The following is a 15,235-nucleotide window of genomic DNA, read 5'->3' as shown; positions in this document are numbered from 1 at the left end:
TTGGAAATTATTGTAATTATTTTTCTTTAGCTAATGTTACATTTGATAAAAATGCTAGTAGGATTTATGTAAATGGTGCCCATTCAGGCAATATAATAATTAAACCTGTTAAGTCTGTCTTGCATTCGCACACACTGTGTGCGAATTAGACAAGATAAGACAAGCAATCCATCTGAAGCTGTAGCCTCCAGGCTGATCTTTCTCATTTCACGGGCAGAGAATTGTTATATGGACAAAAGTTCATAAGTTATGGACTTGAACAAAACATAAGGGACCATAACTTGATTTTTGTGGGCACAATCAGAACAAATGAGAATGCCAAGCAGCTGCTTAAAAAATTCTTGAACTGCACACTTTACTTTCAATTTAAATTTACTTATATTTTTACTTTCCAAAAATTTCATAAAATGTTTCTTACATCTCTCAAGAAATGCATGTTTAAATCAGCAGCATCAATTATAATTATAAAAATAAATATATATACAGATCAGTAATTATGAAACTATCAACGTTGGCCAAATTTCATAAATTAACGATCCATCTATTAATTTTCAAGCCATTTGCGTTCATAACCTTAAGTACTAGAAATTCTCGGGAGCTCATAGAAGAAAAAGAGGAAGCAGCCATTAAACAAAACCAAAGGACTTCTGCAAAGCAGGACTTTCAACACATTCCCAATCCTTAAAATCAAGAGAGAACAGCAGTGTAAAGTTCTATGTAAGGTTACATGATCAAAGTGAGCACAATTAACAGTAAATGACAAGTGTTCAAAACATAAAAGTGCTCAGCACTAAGATTTGCGAAGAATCAAGTAAAGGGAAGAAGAAAAAAATCATGTCTTTGGGGTTAGGTCAGAAAATACTTTAAAAATAAAATAAATATATTAGTAAATTAATGACAACAAGAACGACATAATTAAATTTTCCACTTATTCAAACTACCAGAACCCGAAACAGTAAGTAATACGGTACGTTTTCTGTAACAGGAAATTATATTTGAATGTACTGTGTACACAGATTTACGATACAGTAGAGTAAAATTTCCCAATTTATTTCTCGGAAGGATAGGGTAAGGTGTAACCCTATGGTATTACGACGTTTGATAAACAAATACTACAGAGTACTAATTAGAATATTTCAGAAACGCTGCCAGTTCCCTTCTGCATTACTGAACTTTCTAGCAGATACAGCATTTTATTGTTATGTCACGTACAGCTTTCTTCACTGGTATTATTTTATTCATTTAATCAGAATATTTCCTACGATTGTCTGATTTTCCCAGCCTTGTTACGAGTCTGCCCACCCCAACCCACACAATTCCAGCTGTCTGGTGCCTTCCCTCAAGAATTGTTTCCTCCATTTTGTTTTGAATTAAACTCCATTGAATAATATTTCTCATAAGATCCACATGAAAATACACTTCACAAAGAAGGGTTCTATAAAAGAGGTACATTTTAAGATAAATATTTAAGGCACGAAAACTGGGTAATAAAAAGAAGCTATTAGCTGAGACCTGTATTCACTGATATTTCAAATGAAATGTTACAGGCACAATCCTAAGTAATACTTTATGGAAAACAAAAATACAACACATTTCCCAAGTAACATACCACCACTTTGCATGGCCCATTTCTATGACAGTATGTGACATGGTTAGTAAGTCGTAAACAATTTGATTAAACTCAATACCGTACTCAATATTCAGCAACCAGAAATATGCCAATTCAGAGGTAATAAGACCTAACCTAATTTTTGGTAATGATGAACTATGCTGTCAAAGCTATTTCCTATTGTCTACCTCTAATCCTACCGGTTTAGACACCACAAACAACGTGTATGAGGACAATCGACCTATTCTCAAAACAAATGAGAAGAGACAAATTCCTGTACGAGACAATGACTAACCATGTCACATTCACTAAGCCTACAGTTCAGTATCTGAATGGTCCACTAAGGATTACTATGAAGTTTCCTTCATACAACAACGAGTGTTAAGGCTTGTATGAAACAAGTGAGAGGTAACACATGTTAAAGAGCATAAATATGAAATGAAATAACGCCTTCATAAATGGCATACTTGAAGTGTATAAAATGTGTGAAATGTTTGGGCATTTACTATGCATAACCACCTTCAAGTCTGTGCATTTATAATGATTGCTAAACTTCCTTGTTGCAATTTGAGCATTTATAAAATTATGAAAATACTGTTTGCAGCATTATTTAATTCTAATGGCCATTCAGATACAGCGATATATATATTTGGGATTCGAGGATAAAAATTAAACCCAATGTCAAATTTCCTTGAAAAATGTGGGCAATTTCTACAAAGATTCTCCAGTTCACAGTTACAGCTTTTTATCACCACTATGTTCTAAATATTGTAAATCTCCGATTAATTACAATTTTTATGCATTTGTTGTACATTTCCAAACTCTTACACTATGTAAAAGACAATTAAAAAACTAAAGCAATCTTGTTGTCTTCTCAGTAACGCCCTCTACGCTCCCGACGATCACGATCACGGGAGCGTGATCGAGACCTTCGCCTATGTTTGACATCTACATGTTTCTCAACATGCTTATCACGTGACCTAGAGCGTGAGCGAGAACGATATTTGTATCGAGAACGGGAGGAACGGGCAAGTAGATTCTTGAGGTGATGTGAAATTGGTTTAACATGCCAAAAGTTACAGAATCCTCCTTTACCACACTGGCCCATTTCAAATTGCCTACAACATGCTTCACGGAAGTCAGCAACAGGGCACAGGTCACAGTAGATTGGACGGAACATGTACCAGCGGTTGTTCAAATCTTCTGCAGCCTTTACAGCATCCTCTTCTCGCCTGAATTTAATATAAACATTCCCTCGTAGGTGGTCACACTGATTATCGCAGACACACATCTCTTCAATTTCACCATATTTTTCTTCACATTCAAAAAATACATCTTCAAAGAAATACTCGAATTGCTCTTGAATCTCATGGTCACTCATATTTGCCAGGTGAGAACCATCTGCAGACTTGGCTGAGTTCTGCTGACTCACATACATGTTCTGCATCACCACAGTCTGACTGTAATAAAATGTGCATTAAGTTGGAGCTATAGCTGAATGCAGATAAGACAACAAGAGTGAAACAAGCAAAATATTACATGCATTGGTGAAAAAATTGCAAGTCAAAATATATTATTAAAAGTTACAAAGTTTACACTTTTTAATGACCTCCGGTGACATCCTAGTGATACAGACGAGTCTCTTGAAACCAGAACTTTAATATCCAACTTTTTCTCTCTTTTTTTTTCCACAGCGATATAACCCTCCCCCCCCTCCAAATATAAACAGGTTTACTGTCACTTGCCGGGCCAGTATTTCTATTCTTTGGTTTACACAATGTTCCCAGATGGTAATTATCGCATATACATGTTTTCTTTGTACTAATATGCAAGAAAATTTAACCCCCTAACATGATTTCATATTCAGAACTATCTTTGCTTTGTGTAGTTGATAGAAACAGAAAACATGTAAATACTAATTTTATGATTGAGAGATTGCTCTACACTAAGGACATCTGTGGGGTTCTGGAGCTGGACTGTGTGTGTCTGATTTACCAAACAGATCAACTGCCAGTGTTAAGCGTTAACAATAATTACAAAATGTAAATGTGAAAAGGTTGTCAGAAACGCAGGCATATTTAAAAATTTATCGTGAGGTCTGATCTAGCCAGATACTGCGAGTGTGCGATGTAAATAATGCTCGTCCCAAATTTTATCCAGCAATTCCAGTAGGAGAGCAGCAAAAGATTTATTTGTATGATAAAAAAATAATTTTATTCATATTTATTACAAAGGTGAAACTTTGCATTATCAGCTGACTTTGGTATTGTTAGAGTACTTTCCCCTTTACTGTATTGTGCATTCTGTTCATCTGTCCCATTTTCACTCAATGTGGTAGGTGTGTAAATAATGAACTGAATGTTTCATCAACACGGGTTAGAAATGATAGTGGGGGGGGGGGGGTTGTAGGATGGGTGTATAGGAATATGAATTTTAATAATGGGGGTTGTGGACAGGATATAAGTGGGTAGTTGTATGCATGTATGACTGGGGTGATGGGTATAGTTAGCATTGCGAGACATTGGCGAGTGTGGATATGGTGGGTAGGAAAATGTTGGGTGTGATAGTTCAGATTTGAATTGGGGTGCTTTTAAGTGGAATATGAATATGGTTAGTGTAGAGGTTGGGTGGGGTGCAGGTGCAAGATTAAGTAGGGAGGAGATTAATTTTGAAACTGAATTGAGGTTGTGGAAGTAGAAGGGCACCAAGGTAAGGAAAGTGAGTGGGCATTGATGGTGATGACAGGAGATCAGTGGGATTAAGTGTACGTGAGTGAGTAAACATTGAGGGAAAAAGGGTGCAGGTGCAGTTGCAGTCGACATCTACACTAGTGATTAAACTCTGGCCAAACCGCAACCAAACCAAAATATAATTATCCATACCTAAAAATTATAAACTATAATTTTAAAGTTGCAACTAGACTACACGGCCTAATAATGAAAAGAATCCTAGCTTCATAATCATACTGTCCAGCTTCTATCAATATGATGCAACTTTCTCAAGAAACCATCAAAATTATATTTCTGAGCTACAGTGTTCAATTTCAATACAAACCACATATTTAGCAAAAAAACATGAGCATGTTCCACATATTTCAAGTTTCAATTCGGTATGACGAAGCATTCTCAAGACATTGAACTTCAATAGGTACAAAGAAAAACAAATGAACAATAAAAAGATAATGCCAAGAGCACCATAAGGTATCTCAACTGAGGATTCAAGGGAAAGGGGGGAAGGGGGGGAAAATTAGTTTTTTTTTTTCCAAAACAAATAAAATTTAAGTACATACTCCAAAATTCAAAACATTACAAATCTCTACTAAATTGAGAAAACTAATAGTTCCATCCAAGTAACATACACCATGTTCACGGGTATTTGGGTTGAAGCACACAGAAAAATTTGGTCTTTTGGTCAATGAGGAAACAGATTCAACAGTGATCTTGGAACATGAGAGACTGAACAGTTGAAACCGAGATATTTAATATAAGGAATACTTCGGATAATATTTGAGCAGGTGTGCAGTGTTGCACTTACTGCTTCAAGAGTAAGAGGAAGTGACAAAAAGCACGACAGAAACAAAAGGGTTTCTTCTATAAAAATTGAAGGGTGTTATAGACTGTTGCTTCCACTTAATGTACTGTCACTTTGCTATGAGTCACAAAAGAATGACATACCACATATACATACAGGTATTGGTATTCATTACCAATATCTTAGCCAATTTAGAGCAAATGGTTGTAATAAACTTCTATTCAGGAAATTATGCAGGAAAGGGGTGCCTAAGCCAATGAGATGGAAATGGCTGATATAAGAGGAGACCTAGGTTTGGCTTCCACAAAGACATTTATTCAAGTCCTAGGAGTTAGAAGATGTATTTGAATGTGACGTCATACAGATATTAAATGCCTTTCCCTAGCATGTTAAAGCTACCAATGTAGCTAATTAGTCAAGCATGACAGTTGTTGCAAAGGGAATCTTTAGTGTTTCTGTTAACGTTTCATTGCATAAGGAGGACACGAGAAGACTGATGGTGCAACCCTTCCTCTCGACTCATGTGACTCGTTTTGTATGTTATGGTCCCCCAACGTATAAAATAAAAAAAAGTATTATGAAAGAAAGAAAGAAAGAAAAAAAAAAAAAAAAAAGAGTACATCAAAACTATCCATTTTCTTTGCATAGGTTGGTTTGGTTAGGCAAGTGGCTTAGGATCATGCATTTTAGTACCACTTATTTTGTATGTTGTGGCAAATCAAGAGAATGGACTGGATGATGTGGAACCGAATAATTTTTAGGACATTTGCTACAAAAAGCATAAAATCACCAATTCCTTGGGAGTATTGAAAGACTGACACACAGTACAGAATTACCTCTTCACGGATGTGTTAAAGATATAGTACAGTATGCAGAAAAATATTAATTGAAGTGAACCATCAGGAATGAAATAGGTGTGGAGAACTTAACTAAACAATGACAAATTTAACACTTTGAGGTTCCACAGACTGATTATCTCGTCACTCATTTTTCTACTGAATGTGTTCCAACGACGCAGTACTGAGTCACTCATTAAAATATTTTTTAAAAATTTAAATTTTATCAGATCAATCTGGTAGTGGTTTTAAAATAAGTGCCTTTAGATTGCACACAATTTGATACCAAAATCAAAGATATAACATGAAACTTGATGTCCAAACACTTGAAATATTATAAATAGGCCTGTGGTCCGAATATTAAAATATTTGTTAAAATTCTATTTATTGTCCTATTATCTTGGGACTAGTTTTAAAATGCGCGCCGTTTTATTGCGAACAATTTGATACCAAAATGAAAGATGTAACACAAATATTTATGTCAGAACACTGGAAAGATATAAATAAATTTGTGATGATGAGCGTCCAGAATTAAAATATTTGTTAAAAATCCAGTTATTGCTCTATTATTCTGGGACTAGTTTTAAAATACTCGCCTTTTTATTGCGAATAATTTGATACCAAAACGAGCGACGTAGCACGAAATTTGATGTTATAAAATTGAACGAGTTGAACATTAGGTTGCAATGTACAAAATGGTGCTCGTTCATGGGTAACTTTAGGCTTTTCTGCGGGGAGGCACTCCAGCCTTTTGTACATTTTATTCATACACATCTGTAGGGAATTTAATTGCGAACACAATGATACCAAAACGAGCGACGTAGCACGAGAATTAAGGTAAAAAAATGGAACGAGAATGCACATGTTACTGATTTTGTGCGTTTTTGCCGACTTTACGCTTTGCTGTTGGGAGTCACGCTAGGCGTTTGGACATTATATTTATACACACCTGTAGAGAATTTAATTGCGAACACAACGATACCAAAACGAGCGACGAAGCACGAGAATTAAGGTGAGAAAGCTGGAACGAGTATACACATTTGGGTGTCACCGCGCGCTTACCCGCATGGAGGGGCCACGATCCCCTTGTCAACCGCGAGTTTCCACGGAGCAGTGTTAAAGGTGCCAAATAATTGTAAAAAGATGATTTTCAATATAAAAAACCTATAGGAATGTTTTGATTAAAGCTGATCCAACAGGTATCTTCAGGTCAATGTAACTAAAGATTCAAAATAGCATTCAATATGTTCTGGAGGTATAATGATTGCAGGAAACAGGCAGTATAAAAGGTTTAGTTTCGTGCAAGTGGGGAGGTGGTTGGTGGTACTGTCATTCAACTGTAGTATGCTTAATATATATATGATCAATAGCTTTCCAAGGCACCGTTTCTCTGAATGTCGTCTCCAATGAGAATTGTTAAAACATAACTAGAGTTCAATTAAGCCTTTACACTGCTCACGTATGTCAAGCATTTGCTGCTATGCTCTAAATGCCTGGAGGCAACTTGTACTGCCTGAAATATTTAAAAGACCCACTGACTGTAGGAAGGTCATTTGACACTAGAGACCTCAAGCAATTAGTTGCCATAATGGGAAAAAATTACGAGCCTTAAGTTTCCTTCTTGGGGCCCTAAGTAAAAAGATCACACCATGACGGGTGCATCACCATGCTGCCTCTAAAGACAGTGTGACCACAATAGGGGACAATTGATGCCATGCAAAACTACAAGGATCTGAAGATCTTGGTGATGAGGAAAATATTAAAGGTAACTTTAATATTATCCATTAAACTATGAAATAAGCTTCTCTAATAACAAGAGAAGTGAGATTGTGGAGTATAGGCGTGTGGGTGGGGAATTGCACATTGCTGTGCTGACGATACATTCACTAAGCTGAATTTGAGCATATCTGATTCTGTTGGAAATGTGGCGAGTTATCTTGTTTCTAGTTTGATCATTGTAGTGGTGACCACACACAGTATTAGTGTTCAAGGTGCTAGACAGCATTAGCTTTGTTTCCACATGCTTCTAAATGTAATGAAAATAGCAATACAGTACTGTATTATCATCTGTACTACTGATGATCACCGTGCAACCTACATATACATATTTTGTAATGTGCAACAAATTTTGCACTAAAATATGCAAAATTTTACTAAAGTAATATTAGTGTGGGTTTAATCAGTCAAGAAATCCTACATAATATCCATTAAAAGATGAATCAATCATCTTTTCCTATAAAGTGAGTCAGATTGAGGATGTGATTACGACCGACATGAAGTCGTGGCATACTGCAGACACTCACTGTCAGAGTTGCCAGTTGGAGCATATGTACACGGTTCTACAAAATCAGATTCCTATGAAAATGTGAGTGTGATCTTGATATTAGTGGTGGTGGGGGAGGGGGGGGGGAAAGGGGGGTGGGAGGGAAGGTGTTTGAGATTTAGAGCACGGTGAGTATAGGTGATTGTGATGAAAGTATGTCAGCTAAATTCCATGAATGACACCAAATCTTCCTAGCAATCTATGGAAAGGAGCATTGTCTATTCTCTATGACAATTGAATACTTGCTAAATGTTGCGTTGCAAACCACACCACTAATACAATGCTTTGATAAAACAATTAATTCATTAATGCTAGATAAAACAAGTTAGGATAAGAGAAGCATATTGTTGATGACATAAGGTGCAATATGAGTGACATAATATTATCACTGCACCTTCACTAGTGAATATATTCGCAAATAAATGTGTTATGAACAACTGTTACTTTGGCTCAAATATATAGATATGAATTAATATAGGGTGTGTGTATTTTATAGTGATATGCATGTGTACATATGTATGCATATTTCACATTACTGCATATGAAAACATTAAAACCACTAGTGACATCCTAATACATCCTTTACCCACAAAAAGTAAGTAAATGAAATAAGACAATAAAATGGAACTAGAAGCAGAACCTAACCCTGTCAACTGTCGCCATGAGCCACAGCTGGCAACCCGGTCCTTCTGCTACTGAAATTAACCAACCTTACACCTTCACTCCATAACAATTTTATGATAGAAACATTTTTGAATAATTATTTTTTGGTGCGCATGAGGGACTAGGTATAAAATATAGCCACACAGTAAATGGGTTCAAGGGGTTAACATTCATACCCACATATTTCTCATGCTCAAAAATTATCAAAAACGTTAAATTATCAAAAATTATTATCTAATGAGGATTCTGATAGCACATGGGCCTCTCCAGAATCCGAACTTTTTTTCTGAAAAATTCTAAATTTGAAGGGAAGATCTGGTGATTAAATTTGATTTGTTGTTTAGAGGGACTTGTTAAGAGAGATTTAGGTAGTGCCACTGATGTACCCAAAAACGTTTTTACACACATCAGTCAATATTTTATGCATTCACCAGCACTTCCCAAACCTAGGAAAATCTACCTATGAATGGATAAAATGGCATTTCTTTGGGTAGTGACATACCTCAGAATACACATTAAAATTTATGGTACGTGTGTAGAAGTTTAAAAAAGTGATCAGTTTGCACCAATATCGAGTATAAAGTTTAGACTTGGTGCAGTGTGTTGCTAGCTGTGGCAGTGTGAGGTAAGTATTGCACTGGCTGTGTGCTGCTCCCATTTAATGAAAACTGATTGGTATTTATACCTACACCTCATTATATTTTAACTCGCTGTTTTGTAATTTTTGTGTCATGTGACTGCCCCTGCACCAGTTATACATTGTGGTAAACTCATATCGTAGCAGATGACATTGTTCCCTCAGTCAAAACAGAACTAATTCAAATTCAAAATTTCATTTTTTCTTACCCAGAATGAGCGCTAACAATCATCCTTATGTGTCAGATGCTACTAAGCTTTGTTTCACCAATATTGAAGACAAGGGAGTGTGTTATGCTCTTCTATGCAAATGATAAATTGAAAGAGTAAGGTTCGAAGACCATCTGAAGCAGAAACATCCAGCATGGTTCTTCATGCCTCCATCACATTTTAAACATGTAAAAGTGATTATAAAGAAACAGCAACTTGACAACAAGGATTCCAAAGCAACATTTAATCAGAAGGATGTGGCAAAAGTAAGCTTTGAAGTAGCTTACTTCGGTGCAAAATCAAATACCACACAAAATAGGGGAAATGCTAATCTAGACAGCTGCTATTCACATCAATTAAATCAAGTGTGGCTCTGACCAAGCACCAAAAGTACCGGAAGTGCCATTGGCAAATAATATCATAGTCTCCAAATTGAAATCATTGCTGGAGACAAAGGCAGAACTTATTCACCATATTCATTGGAATGATAAGTGTGCTATTCGACTGGACAAAGTCACGGATATCTCCAATGACTCGCAGTTAATGGTCTACATCCGTTGTAAGTCTGAAACCACTATTGAACAAGATTTTCTGGTCTACAAGCCTTTGAATAATACTTGTAAAGGAATTGACATTCAACAATATTCATGCATTTTTTTAGCAAAAAAGGTTTAACTTTGGAATCCTGTGGGAATTAACAGTAAACGTGCTCCTTCATAGCTCGGTATTGTGTGAATTCTGGCTTTATGGCTCATGCAGAGCAATATAATGACTAAATTCTGAAACACAATGTATGATTCACTGCCAAGCTCTGACCATCAAAAGTAATGTTCCTGGACTAAAATAAGTCATGAAAAATTCATTACAGTAGTGAAGAACAGTACATCAAGGCAGGCGCTTTAAAGACAAGGCTCCTCCGATCCTTGTTCCGAAATCAATCCATTAAATAAGAACCTAGTTTTCTATGCGCAGATCATTGGCTCTCAGGAGGAATGTTTTGAACTATTTTTGGGGGAGCCGAGGACTGAAATTTTGATGTTTTTGGTTGAAAAGAAGCACTCTTCTCATTTAAATTATTTCCAATAAGTGGTTACCTCAGCTTAGTAATTTAATTGACATTTTCTCCCACAGGCATGCACTTAATCTGCAACTTCAAGGAAACAAAACTAAAATAGAATATCTGCAAGCAAAAAAATTTCAAGAAAAGCTCAAGTATTGGCTAAAAATGGCAGAACCTAAAATTGCATCCTTCCCCACCCTTTCTTTGCTATGGAGGAATGCTGATGGGACCGATTTCAGCGAACTCAAGGATGACGTGATCACCCATCTAAGAAAACTTTCTTTGCGATTTAAGGAATACTTTCCTAAATTAAAAAGGCCTATACTGTATACCAGTGGACTGTCAACCCATTTCTGTGCTGTTTGACTGAAATCCCCAGATAAGTGTTAATGGTGTTACAGAGCAAATGATCGAGCTTCGGTCAAGCAGTCAATGCAAAGTGTTATTTGAAGAAAAGACGGACCATTTGGAGTCTTTCTAGTTAAGAACTCGCATCAAACATCCTGTGGTAGCTGGGGAGGCCACAATGCTTTTTTTTAAAGTGCCTACACAAGGTAAGTAGAACTTCCACTCTTGCTTTCATAATGACCACAAAACAAAACTGTTTTCCAAACCCCGAATTATTTATTTACTGTATCCCAATTTTGCAGAACTAGTAAGATGGAGAAGTGATATTTTTCTCATTAGCTGGGACCTGGGTGATGAAATATTCACTAATTAAAAAAAATTATAGGTGCTAAAATATTTAGAGATATTTAAAACAGATGTTTGTCAAACATTGTTTGTTTCCTATTTACCTACCATGGGTACAACAAAAATTAGGGCAATGAAGGAAAAGGTTTATACCCTTCTAACATACTTGCACCAGTCATCCAACATGGCTCAGTTTTTAAGAAATGGAATCAATTTGCCTGTAATTTTTTTTATGCAGACCTTTCTGCTTCAGTTGCTATGCATCTTTCAAATTGCTACTTTGCTTTCCTCCAACCTAGTGCATTCGTGTCTGACCCTGTTTAGTGCTTCCATTGTCTCTGTACTCACTAGAAAAAGTTTCACACCCTCCTGCAATCTTTCCTGTACCCTCATCCTCCTCTGAAACTGTTATGCATGTTTTTCTCCTCCATCTCAATTACATAAACATTATGCTATAACAGTGATTGCTAATTCCCATCAGTTCCTCATTCAGTCTTTAATGTTCACCCATATTCCAGAACTTTGAGTGCCATTCTAGGTCCTGAGCTCCTGGGGTTCTACCAGCCCTTGAATTGTTTGTTTGTTCCTAGGACCCGCAGTAAAACAGCTTAAAGCTGTTAACATACTTTTTCTCAAAGCCTTCTACCATCAATCCAAATCAAGTCAAATAACATTCAATGGCATACCGGATACACAAAATATTTGTATTTATTAAATGACCCAGATGACTAACAGTGGTGCCAAGCACTGCCCAGGTGCAAAGATGGGGGAAAAAACAAAACAGGAACCCAGCATCCCCATAGAACCAAAATTTCATTGGTTACATCAAGTCACGATGTATGCTATTGGTTGCCCACATCTCACAAAACAATCCTTTCTATACAAGATCTTTACGAGCTCACTAATGCAACCATCAATGAACATAACCCATCATAATACAACTTTTACTTAACACATACTTTACAACACGATTGTAATTATGTTTGCATTGTGTTCACTGCATACTTTCTTCAATACACAATCACCATCACATGTTCCATACTAAACATGAACTTCACTACACTTTGCCACTATACATGCCCAGTTAAAGTTCAACACTGCGAATAATTTTCATCTGAGCTACAACTATATGAAGATAGTCTACAGCGAGGGTTCTCGTTACACATAATCTTCACCCAGTTTACGTCCAGGTGAAGAGCATCACTTCACTGGGACAAACCCTGGGTAAGGATCGTGCACAATCACAATAATCACTACACAATCCTGGGCGAGATTCCTCACTAACAATGCCGTCACTTTCAGGATGCTCCCCTAGATTTCACATTCAATAGATTTTGAGGGGTCCAACAAGGATCTAGAATCACCAAATTACTGTACTCTAAGTTTCTTTGTGTGTTTTGCGAGTTGTTGATTCTATCCCAGTGCTTCCTGTATACTCCAGTAATAGTCAAACTGTGAACATGGTCTTTAAAGCTTCCATGTTTAGAGTTTTAAATGCTGTTATGTTTGTTAATTTTCTAAATTCTAATTCTGGTCTCCTATCTCCGATTTCCACTGTCATTATCTTACACTTATTCGAGTTAAAATCTAACATCCATTTGTCGATTACTCTTTGGAAGTTTTTCAAGCATTCTACAGTCATCCTCCATTCTTACACTCCTTGTTGCATCATCTGCAAACATTGTAAGTCCAACCCAAACCTACTAACCAAAAAAATCACCACATAACTTACAAGTTGTTTGTATGACTGCCGGAAAGTTACGGATCCAGATAGTGTCAAAAATTTCAATGCATACTACTTGCCGACAACTCATACAAGGTACACACAATTCCTTACATTTCTTCAACTCGTTTAAATTTCAAGTTTTCACTTGTGCACTCTTGTCCTACAAACTTAATTTAAAAAACAAAGTTTGTCTTTGCCCACTTTTATTCTCCCTAATTATCTTTATCTTTTACATAGTACTGTAATTATATTCCCTCGGTCCCTTCTCTACACTAGACTTAAGAGCAAGTTCCCTTAATCTATTCCCGTAGTTTAGCTCTAAATTTGGCACTACGGTTGCAAAAATTTAATTTTTTTCAAGTTTAAGAGCCTCATGAGATGTAGAGTTCACACTGGTCCTGTGTATTCTAGTACTGTACTGTATTGGCATTCCACAGGCTGTATAGATTGTCAATATTTAGGGTTTTATTTCCCATTCTAATGTTTGCCAGCTTCTCATATGCTGATGTTATTCAATTAATAAGAGCCTCTGATCTAGTGCTAGTTATATTCACCCAAGTTTTTCCTCTTTTTTTTTCCTTCCTGTAGTTGCGTTCCCCTTATGGTATAGAGTCCTGGTCTCCAATCTCCGTTTTTCATCTTTATTACCTTATGCAGGCGATGAGTCACAATAACATGGCTAAAGTATGTTGACCAGACCACACACTAAAAGGTGAAGGGACGACGATGTTTCGGTCTGTCCTGGACCATTCTCAAGTCGATTCTTCATTACCTTACATTTGTTGAACTAATGGTCATTTGTCCAATCACTCCAACCATTTGTCGAGGTTTTCCATGTATTAGAAATTTTCTGCAGATATTGCTGGTTTTTACTGGTCTCCTAAGCCTTATGCCAGCTGCAAACACCGACATTGATAAGCTCACTCCCTCAGATAGAAGTAGGTCACTTACAATAATAAGAAAGAGCAATGGTACTTAGGGTCGATAAGTGGCGTACACTACTTATTAAGTCTCTTGAACTGAATGACACCTATCTTACCGTGACCATTTATTTTATGTCCATCAGGGACACTCTTATCCAGTTCAGTGTATTCCAAGTTATCTACCATCTTGTACACCAGCTTTTCATGAGAACGGTCTCAAATGTTTTCTAGCATTCTATGAAGATGCAGTCTATCCAGACTTATGTTGGCATGACTTTTCCCCCCCCTGTAAATCCATGGTCTCACTGCTACAATGTTTATCTTCTCCAGAGGCTCCCTCCATTATTCTCCATGATTTCTTTCCACTAATTTCCAAGGAATCACTAGTCTAGTTTAGTGCCTCCATGTTTAATACTGGGATTATAAGTACTATTTTTATATACTGTATTTCACAGCAATATCTAGTTTTGAGTGTTTTGTTGAAAATCTTTATTAGCAGGTAACAAAAGCAGGTGGAAGGTGGACATACACTGGGTATGTAAGGAAGGAAATGGCTGGGATGTGGAGAGACGCAATACGTTGGGGATAAACCTTAGTAGGAAAATTTATATTTTCAGTCCTATCTGGTTGTCAGAGCTTCACTGCCCTATAACTAATGTAAGACAAGTTTAAAAATACATGTGTTAAATATGACTCAAAATATTGCAGGAAAACAAAATACACATACACACACAAACAGTATTTTATATATACACAAACATACACATGGTACTTATATACACACACCTACTCTAATTGCTATGGGACTGCAGATATCGCTTAATTTCAACAGCAACCATACTTTTTGCTAAAATTAAGTATTTAAAGTAAGTTATTTCAAAATATTAAACCTGTAGAAAGAAGAATAAATATATCACAGCACGACAAAAAAGTATCCCTACCCAGGAAAATAGAGGAAAGAAGACATGGTAAGAATAAGAGGGGATGAGACCAGAGGGAGAAACAGAATTACATACTCAGAAATT

General features: G+C 36.5%; 1 protein-coding gene across 2 annotated transcripts in view; it reads right to left on the bottom strand.

The window, feature by feature from the left end:
- Window positions 1-1,501: 1,501 nt before the first annotated feature.
- Window positions 1,502-15,235, bottom strand: part of LOC123747380 (splicing factor U2af 38 kDa subunit) — a 27,635-nt gene continuing 13,901 nt past the window's right edge. For both annotated transcript variants that reach the window (XM_045729553.2, XM_045729551.2), the window contains exon 3: window positions 1,502-3,069. In XM_045729553.2, coding sequence (XP_045585509.1) covers window positions 2,484-3,069 — 586 coding nt within the window. In that variant the 3' untranslated portion in view covers window positions 1,502-2,483. The remainder of the gene's footprint in view (window positions 3,070-15,235) is intronic.

This window comes from Procambarus clarkii, chromosome 94, assembly GCF_040958095.1.
Source record: "Procambarus clarkii isolate CNS0578487 chromosome 94, FALCON_Pclarkii_2.0, whole genome shotgun sequence".
In the NCBI taxonomy this organism is placed as follows: Eukaryota; Metazoa; Arthropoda; class Malacostraca; order Decapoda; family Cambaridae; genus Procambarus; species Procambarus clarkii.
This window is presented reverse-complemented; position numbering and strand designations above follow the sequence as displayed.